Below are 18,319 nucleotides of genomic sequence, written 5' to 3' on the forward strand. Positions count from 1 at the left end.
TTGTTTTGAAATCACGTGACCGCTACTTGCTAACTTTCTGTACAGCAAAACCTGGTGTCTACATGTCTCATGTGGAAGTTTTGAGAAGAATATGCCTGTTATGGTATGAAAATGGAATGGATTAGTTGAAATAATTTAAAATAACTACTTTGACAAAATTTCTTCAATTTCACTTCTCAATTTATGATCCATGGCCTAGGAAGTTCCATCCATCCATCCATTATCTGTAGCTGCTTATCCTGTACAGGGTCGCGGGCAAGCTGGAGCCTATCCCAGCTGACTACGGGTGAAAGGCGGGGTACACGCTGGACAAGTCGCCAGGTCATCACAGGGCTGACACATAGACACAGACAACCATTCACACTCACATTCACACCTACGGTCAATTTAGAGTCACCGGTTGACCTAACCTGCATGTCTTTGGACTGTGGGGGAAACCGGAGCACCCGGAAGAAACCCACGCGGACACGGGGAGAACATGCAAACTCTGCACAGAAAGGCTCCCATCAGCCACTGGGCTTGAACCCAGAACCTTCTTGCTGTGAGGTGACAGTGCTCACCACTACACCACACTACATCTCTGGATACAAAAATGGTGACTCAATAATTGGCACAAAGACTTCTGGGCTTGTCTGATGGTCGTTTATTATTGTAAGGAAACTACAAGGCTAACATACAAACTGCCAACCTAAATCACAACAAACTTTCGTCAAACCACCTTGTGCTAGTTAATAATCTCAGAAAAGTTGGTTGAAAAAAAGTGCCACAGTGTGTAGCAAAAAATAACAGTAGCGACCTTGTGATCCGTCAAACCATAAACTACAACCCCGATTCCAAAAAAGTTGGGACAAAGTACAAATTGTAAATAAAAACAGAATGCAATAATTTACAAATCTCAAAAACTGATATTGTATTCACAATAGAACATAGACAACATATCAAATGTCGAAAGTGAGACATTTTGAAATTTCATGCCAAATATTGGCTCATTTGAAATTTCATGACAGCAACACATCTCAAAAAAGTTGGGACAGGGGCAATAAAAGGCTGGAAAAGTTAAAGGTACAAAAAAGGAACAGCTGGAGGACCAAATTGCAACTCACTAGGTCAATTGGCAATAGTTCATTAACATGACTGGGTATAAAAAGAGCATCTTGGAGTGGCAGCGGCTCTCAGAAGTAAAGATGGGAAGAGGATCACCAATCCCCCTAATTCTGCGCCGACAAATAGTGGAGCAATATCAGAAAGGAGTTCGACAGTGTAAAATTGCAAAGAGTTTGAACATATCATCTACAGTGCATAATATCATCAAAAGATTCAGAGAATCTGGAAGAATCTCTGTGCGTAAGGGTCAAGGCCGGAAAACCATACTGGGTGCCCGTGATCTTCGGGCCCTTAGACGGCACTGCATCACATACAGGCATGCTTCTGTATTGGAAATCACAAAATGGGCTCAGGAATATTTCCAGAGAACATTATCTGTGAACACAATTCACCGTGCCATCCGCCGTTGCCAGCTAAAACTCTATAGTTCAAAGAAGAAGCCGTATCTAAACACGATCCAGAAGCGCAGACGTCTTCTCTGGGCCAAGGCTCATTTAAAATGGACTGTGGCAAAGTGGAAAACTGTTCTGTGGTCAGACAAATCAAAATTTGAAGTTCTTTATGGAAATCAGGGATGTTGTGTCATTCGGACTAAAGAGGAGAAGGACGACCCGAGTTGTTATCAGCGCTCAGTTCAGAAGCCTGCATCTCTGATGGTATGGGGTTGCATTAGTGCGTGTGGCATGGGCAGCTTACACATCTGGAAAGACACCATCAATGCTGAAAGGTATATCCAGGTTCTAGAGCAACATATGCTCCCATCCAAATGACGTCTCTTTCAGGGAAGACCTTGCATTTTCCAACATGACAATGTCAAACCACATACTGCATCAATTACAGCATCATGGCTGCGTAGAAGAAGGGTCCGGGTACTGAACTGGCCAGCCTGCAGTCCAGATCTTTCACCCATAGAAAACATTTGGTGCATCATAAAACGGAAGATACGACAAAAAAGACCTAAGACAGTTGAGCAACTAGAATCCTACATTAGACAAGAATGGGTTAACATTCCTATCCCTAAACTTGAGCAACTTGTCTCCTCAGTCCCCAGACGTTTACAGACTGTTGTAAAGAGAAAAGGGGATGTCTCACAGTGGGAAACATGGCCTTGTTCCAACTTTTTTGAGTTGTGTTATTGTCATGAAATTTAAAAATCACCTAATTTTTCTCTTTAAATGATACATTTTCTCAGTTTAAACATTTGATATGTCATCTATGTTCTATTCTGAATAAAATATGGAATTTTGAAACTTCCACATCATTGCGTTCCGTTTTTATTTACAATTTGTACTTTGTCCCAACTTTATTGGAATCGGGGTTGTACTCAATCACCATCAAAACTAAGTAGAATAAGCGCAAACATCAGACACGTCTTCGCTGACCAACTACATTTGGGTTAGATCATGTAAAAAGGTAGAATAAATAATCAAACAAAAAACCCCACTGGTTTTAATGACTGATTTTCTGAACTGTTTTAGATTGTGAGCATTCGACAAATCCAAGCAGTATTTGCCCAGTTTAAAAAAGCTTTCCAGTAAGTAGGCAACCTTTGTACAATCTGTCAACATCGCAATATTAAATATACTGATCAACAGTGATAACATGATTTCATAAATGATTTTTAAATGTGGTTATTCAACTGGAACTGTTACTGAGAAAAACTATACTGCTACTGTGTATGTGCGAGAAACAGGGAGCAGGAACAGCGGCTGAAAGAGCAGAAGTGCATTGTGGTGGAGAATCCTCGGAGCACCCTGCCCACTGCTGATGCTCAAGTAAGCTTTAAGGTCCTTTATATCAGCGGTTCTCAACCTTTTCTACTTTGAGGCCCACCTATTCATTCTTGTACCAAGTCGGGGCCCATTAAAAAAAGATCCCTAATTATTTTGGATCATCTATTCTATTCGAGTCTAATAATCTACTGTAAAGTGTATTAATGGGATGTGACATCACACCCTGTTACAGATGGGAGCCCAGGAATTAAAATAACTACAATAAAAACAAACTGTAAACTCTAAATTGTATTTAAAACTGCATGGATGTGTCAGAAGCCAACATAAAACCATGCACGCAGGGCACTCTCATTTAAAAGGGATTAATGATCCAAAAGTGGAGTCTGGCCCATTAACACAAGAACTTATTGCCATGTTTGTGTCCAGCAAACAAGCAAGTTATTAAAACCAAGAAGTACACTCAAAAGAATTGGATATAGAAACCACTCAATGGGATAGATCCTTACACGCTAACAAAGAAGGATTTTTCCTACGAGTTGAAAAATTATCCATCCGTTGAGTTCCGACATCTCAAACTCCCTGGTGCTGCAGACATCATTCAACACGGACACACAGATGAAAACCTGGAAGAGCACAGAGGTGTATAACTTTTTATATGTGACTGGGTTAAAGATCTGGGGATCAGGACACAAGCTAGACGGTGGTAGACGGATTTAAGTGCAGGAAGAGTGTTTATTAGCAGGCATGATATTTACAAAAACAAAACGAAAGCAGAATCATAAAGCAGAGTATTTAAACAGCGTTATAAATATAGCGAAAAACAAACGGGACGGTGATAAGACTTCAAAGTCTCAACGAAAACAGCGTCCATATCTGTGCGTGCGGCTTGCGCTCAAATCATTATCAGGTGTTTCCCATAACGACCGGGTCCCAAGTGCGTGCACAACGCACTCCAGGAGCGAGCACGGCCGCTCGAGCTGCACCAGACTCAAGCGCACAAAGGCATCACAGTCAAGTGTTCACCTGCTGTGTAACTTTTAGCTCGCCTGCATATCACCATACATCGCCACCAAAATGCCTCATTTTCATCGTTAAGCCATCGCAAAGCATCATGAGCTGTAGTGTGACCGTAGCTTAATGAGGCGGATGTGACATTGGATGCAACCCAGCAATTGTACCCTACTACGAGTAAAAATTAGCTTCAACCAGGAGGGGGGGGATGACTCATGGCCCACTGGTTGAGAGACACTGCTTTATACTCCAGCGCTGATGAAAGTAGTTTCAGCCAAGAGGCAAATCACAGGTTTATTCTGCGCTTGTTCTAGTATGTCATCCCAACATGGAAAAGTCTTACGAACAGAGGGGTTTGTGGTTTGGAATTTTTTTGTCTTATTAACTTAAAGAGAGCTAAAAAATGCAGATGAGGGAACAACTGTTAATAGCTGCTATAATGTAAGTGATAACAGGAACCAATTTTTTTTCCCCGCCAATGTCTCATCTCATCTCATTATCTGTAGCCGCTTTATCCTGTTCTACAGGGTTGCAGGCAAGCTGGAGCCTATCCCAGCTGACTACGGGTGAAAGGCGGGGTACACCCTGGACAAGTCGCCAGGTCATCACAGGGCTGACACATAGACACAGACAACCATTCACACTCACATTCACACCTACGGTCAATTTAGAGTCACCAGTTAACCTAACCTGCATGTCTTTGGACTGTGGGGGAAACCGGAGCACCCGGAGGAAACCCACGCGGACACGGGGAGAACATGCAAACTCCGCACAGAAAGGCCCTCGCTGGCCACGGGGCTCGAACCCGGACCTTCTTGCTGTGAGGCGACAGTGCTAACCACTACACCACTGTGCTGCCGCCAATGAATGTTCCAGAAAAAAAAAAAGTAAACTAAACTGATAAAAAGTACAGGATAATGTGTGGTTAAATTAATCGGTGGAAAAAAAAATCATTGGTAAATGGATGTGATACAAGAATGAAAATAATATTTTGGGTAGTAACAGCATGATTGTTTTCTTGTAAGAGCACACCACTCTTATGTCTAATACAAGTTACAGATGTATTCTCTTATTTCAAAAATCAATTTCTGTTTATATTTAACCAATTGTGGCCATCACTTCGATTGGTGGAAAAACCACTATTAGTGAGTCTTGGGTTCGAGTTGATCAGCTGTTTTTTTTTTCTTTGTCTGGTTTTACACTCTTGGCTTTTCAGGTGCAGGAGCCTGTCGAGGAGGTGGAGGGTGAAAACAGGCTCGTTGTGCCTGCACTCTCGCAGAGACAGCGTGTGTCACCCGGCAGAAGCAAAGGCAAGAAGCTCAAAGAGAGCAGCAGGTGATTAGTTTATCAGCCCCTACGCATTTTTATTCTCCTCTTCTTTTCAGTTTGTTTCCAAGCACCACTGGAACACCGGAAATTAGATCATAACATGGTGTTTTGACTTACTGCTTTTTATCGATGAACAGAAAAAACAGTCAAGGGAGCACAGTCCCGGGCGAACATCTCACCAAGACTCAGAGCGAGACAGAGATCCTCATTCCTCCGAGTGCAGCTGAGGAGGAGAGTGCCAGAGATGAGGCTAAGAAGAGAAGCGAGTATGAACTCATGTTCGTTCATTTGTTCATCGATGGTAGCCAGTTTTATCCAGTTTATCCAGTCAAGGAGCGTTATGGCATAAGAGGTGTTACACTAAATTGGATAAGAAGTTATTTAAATAATAGGTTTCAGTATGTAAAAATTAATAATACTGTGTCGCATCTTAGAAAAGTAACTTGTGGTGTTCCACAAGGTTCGGTATTGGGACCTAAATTATTGATACTTTATTAACCCCGCCGACAGTAGTCGGAGGGGTTATTATTTTCACCTGCGTCAGTCTGTGTGTGTGTGTGTGTGTATCTGTCTGTCTGTCTGTGTGTCTGCAAGATATCTCAAGAACCAATGGATCGATTTGGACCAAATTTTGTACGTGTTGCCAATCACCCAGGAAGGAAACCATTAAATTTTGGAGGTCAAAAGGTCAAAGGTCAAGGTCATGGGAGAACTTCGAAATTTTCGCCCAATGTATTTTAATAGGGAAAAGGCGGGGTTTGCACTCGTTAGAGTGTCCCTGTCTAGTTTGAATTATATTTGTACAGTATTTAATAAGTTGAAATTTATTGCATTTGTGGATGATACAAATTTATTTTGTTTAGGACCAGATATTAAAGAATTGTTGACAACAGTAGAAAAGGAGTTGATCAGGTTAAAAGAATGGTTTGATATCAATAAGTTAGCATTAAATGAAAATAAAACAAAATTTATGGTGTTTGGTGGGGTTAGGGCAAATTGTGAAATTCAATTAATCCTAAATGGAGTTGAAATTGAAAGAGTATATGAAACTAAATTCTTGGGAGTAATTTTAGATCATAAATTCAGTTGGAAGCCACATATAGAATATATAAAACAGGAATTATCTAAAACTATTGGTATTTACAAAACAAGCCATTTTTTTGAACAAGAAATGTCTGCGTATATTGTATTTCTCACTTATAATGCCATATACAGTGGTGCTTGAAAGTTTGTGAACCCTTTAGAATTTTCTATATTTCTGCATAAATATGACCTAAAACAACATCAGATTTTCACACAAGTCCTAAAAGTAGATAAAGAGAACCCAGTTAAACAAATGAGACAAAAATATTATACTCGGTCATTTATTTATTGAGGAAAATGATCCAATATTACATATCTGTGAGTGGCAAAAGTATGTGAACCTCTAGGATTAGCAGTTAATTTGAAGGTGAAATTAGAGTCAGGTGTTTTCAATCAATGGGATGACAATCAGGTGTGAGTGGGCACCCTGTTTTATTTAAAGAACAGGGATCTATCAAAGTCTGATCTTCACAACACGTTTGTGGAAGTGTATCATGGCACGAACAAAGGAGATTTCCGAGGACCTCAGAAAAAGCGTTGTTGATGCTCATCAGGCTGGAAAAGGTTACAAAACCATCTCTAAAGAGTTTGGACTCCACCAATCCACAGTCAGACAGATTGTGTACAAATGGAGGAAATTCAAGACCATTGTTACCCTCCCCAGGAGTGGTCGACCAACAAAGATCACTCCAAGAGCAAGGTGTATAATAGTCGGCGAGGTCACAAAGGACCCCAGGGTAACTTCTAAGCAACTGAAGGCCTCTCTCACATTGGCTAATGTTAATGTTCATGAGTCCACCATCAGGAGAACACTGAACAACAATGGTGTGCACGGCAGGGTTGCAAGGAGAAAGCCACCGCTCTCCAAAAAGAACATTGCTGCTCGTCTGCAGCTTGCTAAAGATCACGTGCACAAGCAAGAAGGCTATTGGAAAAATGTTTTGTGGACAGATGAGACCAAAATAGAACTTTTTGGTTTAAACAAGAAGCGTTATGTTTGGAGAAAGGAAAACACTGCATTCCAGCATAAGAACCTTATCCCATCTGTGAAACATGATGGTGGTATTATCATGGTTTGGGCCTGTTTTGCTGCATCTGGGCCAGGACGGCTTGCCATCATTGATGGAACAATGAATTCTGAATTATACCAGCAAATTCTAAAGGAAAATGTCAGGACATCTGTCCATGAACTGAATCTCAAGAGAAGGTGGGTCATGCAGCAAGACAACGACCCGAAGCACACAAGTCGTTCTACCAAAGAATGGTTAAAGAAGAACAATGTTTTGGAATGGCCAAGTCAAAGTCCTGACCTTAATCCAATCAAAATGTTGTGGAAGGACCTGAAGTGAGCAGTTCATGTGAGGAAACCCACCAACATCCCAGAGTTGAAGCTGTTCTGTACGGAGGAATGGGCTAAAATTCCTCCAAGCCGGTGTGCAGGAGTGAACAACAGTTACCGCAAACGTTTAGTTGCAGTTATTGCTGCACAAGGGGGTCACACCAGATACTGAAAGCAAAGGTTCACATACTTTTGCCACTCACAGATATGTAATATTGGATAATTTTCCTCAATAAATAAATGACCAAGTATAATATTTTTGTCTCATTTGTTTAACTGGGTTCTCTTTGTCTACTTTTAGGACTTGTGTGAAAATCTGATGATGTTTTAGGTCATAGTTATGCAGAAATATAGAAAATTCTAAAGGGTTCACAAACTTTCAAGCACCACTGTATGTCATATTGTGTTGAGGTTTGGGGAAATACATATAGAACATATATAGACCCTATAATTAAACTCCAGAAAAGAGTTATCAGAATAATAAATAAAGCTTCCTATCGTGAAACCACTAATAAACTATTTATAGAGTCTTGTACCTTAAAATTCTTAGATATTGTATACTTAAAAACATTAGAAATACTATTTCGAGTAAAGAATAAAAGTCTTCCCACCTGTATTCAAAAATGCTTTAAATTAAAAGAAAAAAATGATTATTTAAGAGGGTTGGGTGTCTTTGAAAGAGGTAATGTGAGAACTAATGTTAAATATAGATGCGTTTCATTTTTGGGAGTTATATTGTGGAATGGACTTGGTGATGATTTGAAATTGTGTAGATTGCTGTTGAGTTTAAAAAAAAAAACATTGAAAGGTAAAATAATTAAGGATTACAATGTAAAATGATTGACAAGAATAATTTAGAGGTTTTTTTCCTTGTATTACTGATATTCTGGGTTATTCTATGGATTGTACAGGATCGGCAAAAATAAGCCTTGGCTTCAGCCTATTCCTTTTTCGGTTACAGAGTTTGTTAAATTTTTTTGTGTGAAAATGTTTAGTGCAAGCATGTATAATAATTCTTTGTCAGCTGAGTGCACAAAATTTAAGTTTTGTATTGTAGATTGTAACCGAAATAAACCATTCATTCAAGGTTGCAGTGAAACCAGAGTCAATTCCAGGAGTCTGGGCACAAGGCTACTGTTAAAAGAACGAACTTACATGGATGTCTGAACGGACACTTGCATCGACAGCAAGCATGTCATCAGTGGGGTCCTGCTTTTTCCCTGTGTAGTATAACATTTTCAACACACGCTTTATTATTATGTACGATAGGATTGCACAGTGTATATCTGTGGCGGTAATGGCAAGTGAAGTAATTACAGTCTATTTTGGTGAGAACGACAACAGAACTTTTTTTTTTGGGGGGGGGAAATATATATTTCAGGCCAATTTCTTACTTGTGTTAATATTAAACCTGAAAGCAGACAATTTATTTACTGAATTTCATATATGGTACCAGTCAAAAGTTTGGACACACCTTCTAATTCAGTAGCTTTTCTTTATTTTTATTAATTAAGACACTTCATGTATTCAAGTAATGATGGATGTCGTTTCTCTTTACATAATATGGATTCCTACAGTTGTTCAATAGGGCTATTTACTGTTTGATGTCAAACACATTATGAAGGCAAGAAGTTGCACTAATTAACTTTTGACAAGGCACACCTTTTAATTGAAAAGCATTCCAGGTGACTACCTCATGAAGGTAGTGTGGAAAGCGCCAGTGAGGTAAACGCTGGCGACTTTGAAGAACGTAAAATAGGAAACGTTTTAACACTTTTTACCACATAATTCCTTATCTGTTCCAGATGTTATTGCATAGTTTTGAAGTCTTCAGTATTGTTCTACAGTGTAGAAAATAGTCCAAATACAGAAAAACCTATCAATGAGTAGGGGTGTACAAACTTTTGACTGCTACTGAATGTTGTACTTGCATCTATTATCATTTGATTCTTCCTTTGCCCTTTTGCCAGCACTCTTCCATCTAAAGTGGAAGCATTTGAAATCTATAAGTCAGAGAGGGGCCATGAGATCAACCGCATCCTGAAGGAAAACAAGTCCGTGCTGAAAGAACGTCTGGTGCAACTCCACAACCTCACAGGGATCATCGACTCCATTAAACAGGACATTGACCACATGAGCTCTGAAATCCAGCTGTTTAGAGAACAGAGGCAGAGTCAGGGTTAGTATCATGCATTTAACAGTCTGAGGAATTGGCCACTATGTGTATTGTAATATTATTTACTCAGTAAAGTGTGTTAAATAATTGTATAGGTTCAAGTAGTATTGCGGTTCGTTCTTTCAGACCTTAAAGCAGATACGCAGAACCTTTATTTTTAAATGCATGTCTGAGTGGATAGTATCTCCATCCTTGACTCTTGTATGTTGCATAATTAGGAATAAAATTTATATACGAGTTAAAATCAACCGCAAAGTTGGCATTCGAGCTGCCCCGCTGAGCCAGCCAGCCCTGAGTACGTGACGTCACAGCGGGAACCGGCACTATAGACCAAAGCCAGACCCGGCAGGCGAGTGTGGTTGCAATGGCCTCTTCGTTCGGATTTATTGGAGATTCTTCGGATTCCTCAGACAGGAATACATCTGACTGTGATAGTCCTGAAATTGGAGTGTGTGTACATGCTACCGCTACACACGTAGAACCGTATCAGTTCAAACCATCGGAAAGTGAATCCGATAGTAACACGTCGGCCACAGAGGCCCTCACCTGACGAAATAAAGCCAGAGAACAAAGCTCTCTAGAGAATTAGATGGAATTGAACTGACAGTCTCATGTGACTCTCATTCAAACAGGATGGGCGTTATAACTTATGCAACATACACGTACATGCATGCATTTTCACTGATAAAACGTAAAAGGCGAATTAAATAATCAGATGAACTGAGACAGTCACATTCTGAAGCAAATTAAATAATCTTATACCGCTAACTTAAAAACACAATACAAGTTACATGGATTAATCTAAATGCAGGTAAACAACGAGTGGTGGTGGTGTTATGTAACCAAATGAGAGTCGCATCTTATCCGTCTGTGTTCTCGCTTCTTGAAAGCCGATCTTGTGGCCGACTGTTTTAAAACAATCTGACTTTCAGTTCTTCATTCATTCACTTCTTCCACGTAAGGATGAGATATTGCTGCTGAGGCGAGCATATCCAGTGGAGAAATCTGACAACTGGTCCACTCATTCTCCATTTTCTCCATACTGAGTACTCTGCCATTACTGCTCAGCTCACACTCCAGAAGAACTGGTGCAACTGAACTTACTTTCCTTTTCTTGTAGTTTTCTTTTCCTTTAATTGTTGGTACTTCACCCTCTTAATACGGGCTTATAGCCAACGCTCCTCAACAGATCAGAGGTTTCGTACGAGTCTTCAGTAAAATGTGCAGAGCAGAGGAGAGACCACTTCGTAGGCGCCCAATCTGTGAATTTCTCGTAAAACGCGTCCAAATCTTTGCAGTTTGAACATTCTTGGGCCATGAATGCAACGTAAATCCATCTTCTGTTGTGTTGCTGCACCAGCCAGTAACACATCTACGTGGCACGGCGATAAATTAGCTCAAAATGGAGGATCGGAGTTGCAGTCAGCTCTGTGTTTTAGTATAGCGGAAATGGCCATGAGACCGATAGCCTTCCTGTGGTGATGTCACAGATGTCAAGGTCATTCACTCAGACCGCTACCTATATAAATCACTTTAATCATAAAAATTATTATATTAGTTTTGTTGTTAATGCTTAAAACTATTCCTGTGCCATTCTTGAGGTCTCAAGACATTTATAAACAAAAAGTGAGGCCGTGGCTCTGCGTATCTCCTTTAAAGTGCTGCCATGTCCTGTCTGCATTACAGACTGGAACACTTAAGCCAGTATTATTAGTATGCAGCTTGCGTATGACTCAACTCAGATGAAAGGTCATGATGTTAAAGTTCCAGAAACTTGCTTAATTCATAAGAAATCAAATAAAATCTAAGTACTTCTTTTGTTTGTTTGTAATATCTATGCCTGATTTTGCAACATTGGTTTACACTGCAGTACAACCAGACATTAAATCCATCTGACAGCTCAACTGGAGATTAACTGGAGGGATTTAAATCAGGAACTGCTACAGCCCTCATGCATGTCATCTCCAGCTGATACACTTTTCCTGGTTCTGCAGATTAAACTGACTCGAGTTGTTCAGCGTACACCTGGCTTAAAGTGTATGTAATGCTTTAAAATGAATATATATCATTAGCAGCGACCAGAATGAATTAATAAAGCAGGGATAAAGATGATATTAATTATTTGTTATTTTATTATCAAGCACAGAACTATCGATAAATCGCGGTGTCCGGATCCTGGAAGAAGGCAGCCTTGCCTCAGGGCTAATCTCGCATGATGTCACGCGTGGAACCCTGGTTATCTGGGTCACTTCGGGTCATCTGACTCCATGCTTGTTTACTCGGTGAAATTGGATATTATTGTAGGAATCTTATAAAAATAACGATCGGAAAGTGCTGCGTTATGTTTGAATGTTCAAATCCATACAGTGGTGCTTGAAAGTTTGTGAACCCTTGAGAATTTTCTATATTTCTGCATAAATATGGCCTAAAACTTCATCAGATTTTCACACAAGTCCTAAAAGTAGATAAAGAGAACCCAGTTAAACAAATGAGACAAAAAATATTACACTTGGTCATTTATTTATTTAGGAAAATGATCCAATATTACATATCTGTGAGTGGCAAAAGTATGTGAACCTTTGCTTTCGGTATCTGGTGTGACCCCCTTGTGCAGCAATAACTGCAACTAAACGTTTGCGGTAACTGTTGATCAGTCCTGCACACCGGCTTGGAGGAATTTTAGCCCATTTCTCTCTACAGAACAGCTTCAACTCTGGGATGTTGGTGGGTTTCTTCACATGAACTGCTCACTTCAGGTCCTTCCACAACATTTTGATTGGATTAAGGTCAGGACTTTGACTTGGCCATTCCAAAACATTCACTTTATTCTTCTTTAACCATTCTTTGGTAGAACGACTTGTGTGCTTAGGGTCATTGTCTTGCTGCATGACCCACCTTCTCTTGCGATTCAATTCATGTCCTGACATTTTCCTTTAGAATTCGCTGGTATAATTCAGAATTCATTGTTCCATCAATGATGGCAAGCTGTCCTGGCCCAGATGCAGCAAAACAGGCCCAAACCATGATACTACCACCACCATGTTTCACAGATGGGATAAGGTTCTTATGCTGGAATGCAGTGTTTTTCTTTCTCCAAACATAACACTTCTCATTTAAACCAAAAAGTTCTATTTTGGTCTCATCCATACACAAAACATTTTTCCAATAGCCTTCTGGCTTGACCACATGATCTTTAGCAAACTGCAGATGAGCAGCAATGTTCTTTTTGGAGAGCAGTGGCTTTCTCCTTGCAACCCTGCCATGCACACCATTGTTGTTCAGTGTTCTCCTGATGGTGGACTCTTGAACATTAACATTAGCCAATGTGAGAGAAGCCTTCAGTTGCTTAGAAGTTACCCTGGGGTCCTTTGTGACCTCGCCGACTATTACACACCTTGCTCTTGAAGTGATCTTTGTTGGTTGACCACTCCTGGGGAGGGTAACAATGGTCTTGAATTTCCTCCATTTGTACACAGTCTGTCTGACTGTGGATTGGTGGAGTCCAAACTCTTTAGAGATGGTTTTGTAACCTTTTCCAGCCTGATGAGAATCAACAATGCTTTTTCTGAGGTCCTCAGAAATCTCCTTTGTTTGTGCCATGATACACTTCCACAAACATGTGTTATGAAGATCAGACTTTGTTAGATCCCTGTTCTTTAAATAAAACAGGGTGCCCACTCACACCTGATTGTCATCCCATTGATTGAAAACATCTGACTCTAATTTCACCTTCAAATTAACTGCTAATCCTAGAGGTTCACATACTTTTGCCACTCATAGATATGTAATATCAGATCATTTTTCTCAATAAATAAATGACCAAGTATAATATTTTTGTCTCATTTGTTTAACTGGGTTCTCTTTATCTACTTTTAGGACTTGTGTGAAAATCTGATGATGTTTTAGGTCATATTTATGCAGAAATGTAGAAAATTCTAAAGGGTTCACAAACTTTCAAGCACCACTGTATACAACAGGACATTCAGTTCATAAATTTCCAAGAAATAAGACTAATCTAAAGCGACAGCGGGTGAGATTTGTGCAAACAAAGCGGGCAGATTCTGTCACCTACTAATAATAAATCTGATTCATCAAGATCCACCAATTACTGAAACAAAAACAAACCCATTTATTTAATAATCGACATTTGATCTGACATTTGGACAGTTCGTCAATTCCCCCATTATCGCCCACTTCATATTTTCTTTCAGTAATTACGCTGAATAAGTGTACGTTTTAAAGATTATATTTCTGCATTTATTGTTAAAAGTCAAAGTCCCTTCCACACCAGGATCTGGTCTTCCCAGGCAGTCTTCTGTCCCAGTACTAACCAGCTCTTTGAGGCGTATGCGTGCGGCGCCCATCTCCGTTTCTACAGCTCTCAGCCTCTCACCTATACAGCTAGGGTTACAGTGGGGGGCTAGTCCTCTGGTAACCATGAGAGTTTGACTTCCCTACTCGCATCTGTATTGCAGTGTGCCTTGCCAGATGGCAGTAGGTACCATTTTGATGATGGTCTTTGGTATGGCCCAACCGTGAATAGAACTTGTGATCTCCCGGTCAAGAGGCGGACATGCTAACCGGCAGGACTGTGAAACAGAAATGACAAAATCCGAGGAAACAATTTTAGCAGGGGGTCTGGGGGGCGCAGCTCCCCAGGAGCCGTGGGCCTGGGGGCCGCAGGGCCCCAGAAGCTGAACAGATTTTGTGTATATTGATAGATTTGAAGCATCTCCTGAAAGCAAATATTTTCTCAACCATGCCATTTAATTTGAACTGTTACTATTATGTTGAAATAATACAATTTGAACTGATTTACCTTTCAACTGATAAGGGTTCACTTGCAGAATGAAAATATATCAATAACATACCTCATATTGTAAATTCACTCATATTCTTGTGTCGATTTGTATCAATTCATTGGGTCCCATAATGTCTTTTCCAGCGGGGAAATTCTAGACTGACTATTAAATAATAGTCACTAATGTTCTTGTTTTTGAACTGATTCAATACCAAAATGTCTTTCTTGTTCATGTTAGACAGATTCTAGTCAAAAACTATATACAGCTATTTACAAGTCAATATTTATATTTATTTCCTTTTCTTTGTTAGCAGTTTCTTCAGCTTAGAAAGCCTACTCTTTTCTTTCTGACTTTCTATATGGCTTTTCCTTGCTCTTTTGGTCTCTCTTTCATTACATATTCATGATAACAATGAACATTATGAACAATAAGTTAAAACTACATAAATAATAAATGTGAACAAGATGGTCTACCTGGTAATCTATAGTTCAACAGCTTCAATTTCACCAATTCCGCATGTTTTTTTCCTTTAACATGGTCAACTAAACGTGTTCTTCCACCAGAACCGTACTTCACATCCTGATGGCACAAGATGTGGTAAGCTTTCCCCGGTTCTTTTGTCTTCCGTATGTGCTCATGGAGATATTCACTACCGGCTTTAAACTCCAGCCATCGCCAATTCCATGGATTTTTGATGCCGTTTTCCTTGTCAATGTTTTTGACATCGTCGGTCTCACCGTCCTCCCTCTGAACGATGTCCCTCCGTGACGCGGACATACCGCGAAATTCTCCTTTTCAAAACCGTTGATATCGAAAGCGTGTTTAAAGAGCACAATGGTAAAACGAAAAGAACACAAGATTCGCGCCATGGTTTGTAAGCATGGCACAAATGCCGTAAACTGGTCTGTCATTGTCGCAAATGAAAAAAAGATACCAAAAAAATTACAATGTCGTTACAGAAAGAACAATTTGCGGTAGGCTCTTTCCCAGACTCGCCGGCTCGGTGACACTCGCTGTACGAGACTACTAGTGGTCGGTAGACAACAACCCCTACCCCCCCAATTTGTTATTGCAAAATTAGATGATTTACTAAAATTATATTTTTGGCGGCCAAATTCGCGGAATTCCGCGGATCTGCGGATTTTTCACAGCCCTGAACCAGTCAGCCAGCCAGCTTGCGGTTCTGCATTTGTTGAGGTATATGTAAATATTTCCCCTATATTTTCCAGTGGCCAGCTTAGAATAAAAATCCACAAACCAATCTGTTTTTCCATTTCTCCCTGGCTGGTGGTGCGCTTTCGGCGGTGAGTGGGACTGTCATGAACTGAGTGAACTGGCAATTTCTCGTCTTGGGGGCTCAAAAAGATAACCATTTACTCCGGAATATCCTTGATAATCTTCTGCCCCTTCATCCGACATATAATAATCCCAATCACTATCAGAATTCTCTCCAAAACGTGATTCCATATCGAGACTGGTCTAACCACTGCTGCGGACATGAACGAAACCGATACCTGGATTGTTATGTGTGACATCACACACCCCTTCGGAATCTTCCGGTTCAGTCTCAGCAGATTCCGTGAAAATTGGCTGATCTTACGGATTTTCCATTAATTTATGGCCTTTTGGATCAGCTATGGTTCGAAAACACATGGTCAACCAACATAAGGATTGTTGCCTTGTACAAGGGAAAAAGTGGGGTTTAGGGACATTCACTTTAATATGCTTTCTTCTCATTACTGAGGCACCTTGTGCCTGTATGTCCTCTTACTTCAGGCCAGTTGGTGAGTGCAGATGGGGAGCCCGTGCAGGATGAATCTGAGGTAACCCTGCTTATAAAACTCAGAGGCGCCAAGGATCAGTACAGGCAGAACTATGAGGAACTGCTCAGCACCAAAGCCGAGGTCCAGTACTGCAGACATCTTGTGGACCAGTGTCGTGTGCGCCTGTTCACCGGTAACTTTCTGATGATTTACAGTCTTGCTATGGTGACTTTACAGATCAGTGTAGTGAATGAAATTAAAACATTAAATCAGATCAATCAGGAGGAACTGGGCAGCACGGTTGTGTAGTGGTTAGTGCTGTCGCCTCACAGCAAGAAGGTCCTGGGTTCGAGCCCCGTGGCCGGCGAGGGCCTTTCTGTGTGGAGTTTGCATGTTCTCCCCGTGTCCGCGTGGGTTTCCTCTGGGTGCTCCGGTTTCCCCCACAGTCCAAAGACATGCAGGTTAGGTTAACTGGTGACTCTAAATTGAAGGTGTGAATGTGAGTGTGAATGGTTGTCTGTGTCTATGTGTCAGTCCTGTGATGACCTGGCGACTTGTCCAGGGTGTACCCCGCCTCTCGCTCGTAGTCAGCTGGGATAGGCTCCAGCTTGCCTGCGACCCTGTAGGACAGGATAAAGCGGCTAGAGATAATGAGATGAGATGAATCAGGAGGAACTACTGAGCATTTGAAACTCTGATGTGTACACTTCAATTTCACATTTTTAAAAACGTATTTAGCATTCAGTACAGACCTACCGGATTTCTGTTTCATACAGCATGTGATACTCATACACTGACACTGCTTTTGGTATTTGTGACAGAATTCGAGAGCTGGTACAACGAGTCCTTCCCGCAACCAGACGAGGTTCGGTCCATCTTCAAAGATGGGGGATCTGTTGGACCAGGTTTGATCCACGTGGACAAAACTTTGGCTTTGGTTAGTAACACCGCAAGAATAATCATGTATTGAGTGTTTTTTATTTGAGCTGGGCAAATGAGCATTTTTATTGCAGTTAAAATACAAACAAACAAACAAAAAAAACCCTGTGTATGACATCAGGCATTTTATTATACGTTTCGTAAGAGCTATCCCATCAGCATTCATAAACCGACTGTTCTGTTCTTGAAGGTATTTCAGGCATTTTGCATGAAATATTTAACCAGCTACTATCAAGTAAATCTAACCTACATACACTACCGTTCAAAAGTTTGGGGTCACCCCGACAATTTTGTGTTTTCCATGAAAAGTCACACTTTTATTTACCACCATAAGTTGTAAAATGAATCGAAAATATAGTCAAGACATTTTTCTGGCCATTTTGAGCATTTAATCGACCCCACAAATGTGATGCTCCAGAAACTCAATCTGCTCAAAGGAAGGTCAGTTTTATAGCTTCTCTAAAGAGCTCAACTGTTTTCAGCTGCGCTAACATGATTGTACAAGGGTTTTCTAATCCTCCATTAGCCTTCTGAGGCAATGAGCAAACACATTGTACCATTAGAACACTGGAGTGAGAGTTGCTGGAAATGGGCCTCTATACACCTATGGAGATATTGCACCAAAAACCACACATTTGCAGCTAGAATAGTCATTTAGCACATTAGCAATGTATAGAGTGGATTTCTGATTAGTTTAAAGTGATCTTCATTGAAAAGAACAGTGCTTTTCTTTCAAAAATAAGGACATTTCAAAGTGACCCCAAACCTTTGAACGGTAGTGTATGTATGCACCTTGAATGCACTTTAGCTCAAACTCACCACATGATGTGATGTACAGGAAGATGATGAGCAGGAGCACTCTGAACATACCAGGCTGGTTGAAGACAGTCCCAGTGTCGCATCCTTTAATAATGCATATAACAGGACAGTATAGAGGGTGAGACACACACACGCACACACACACGGGTACAGAAAAAGCATCAATAATTAGGCAGGGTTACCGAAGACCAACGCCACAGAACTGTTACCAAACAAACAAA

At 40.6% G+C, this 18,319-nt stretch overlaps 1 protein-coding gene across 1 annotated transcript in view; it reads left to right on the plus strand.

The window, feature by feature from the left end:
- kif9 (kinesin family member 9) overlaps nt 1-18,213 on the plus strand; it is a 40,581-nt gene extending 22,368 nt beyond the window's left edge. The window contains exons 12-19 of the mRNA XM_060918938.1: nt 2,583-2,638; nt 2,798-2,879; nt 5,065-5,183; nt 5,315-5,455; nt 9,570-9,778; nt 16,354-16,533; nt 17,162-17,277; nt 18,118-18,213. Coding sequence (XP_060774921.1) covers nt 2,583-2,638; nt 2,798-2,879; nt 5,065-5,183; nt 5,315-5,455; nt 9,570-9,778; nt 16,354-16,533; nt 17,162-17,277; nt 18,118-18,213 — 999 coding nt within the window. The remainder of the gene's footprint in view (nt 1-2,582; nt 2,639-2,797; nt 2,880-5,064; nt 5,184-5,314; nt 5,456-9,569; nt 9,779-16,353; nt 16,534-17,161; nt 17,278-18,117) is intronic.
- The last annotated feature ends 106 nt before the right edge of the window (nt 18,214-18,319 follow it).

The sequence above is a fragment of the Neoarius graeffei genome, chromosome 1 (assembly GCF_027579695.1).
Source record: "Neoarius graeffei isolate fNeoGra1 chromosome 1, fNeoGra1.pri, whole genome shotgun sequence".
Classification (NCBI taxonomy): domain Eukaryota; kingdom Metazoa; phylum Chordata; class Actinopteri; order Siluriformes; family Ariidae; genus Neoarius; species Neoarius graeffei.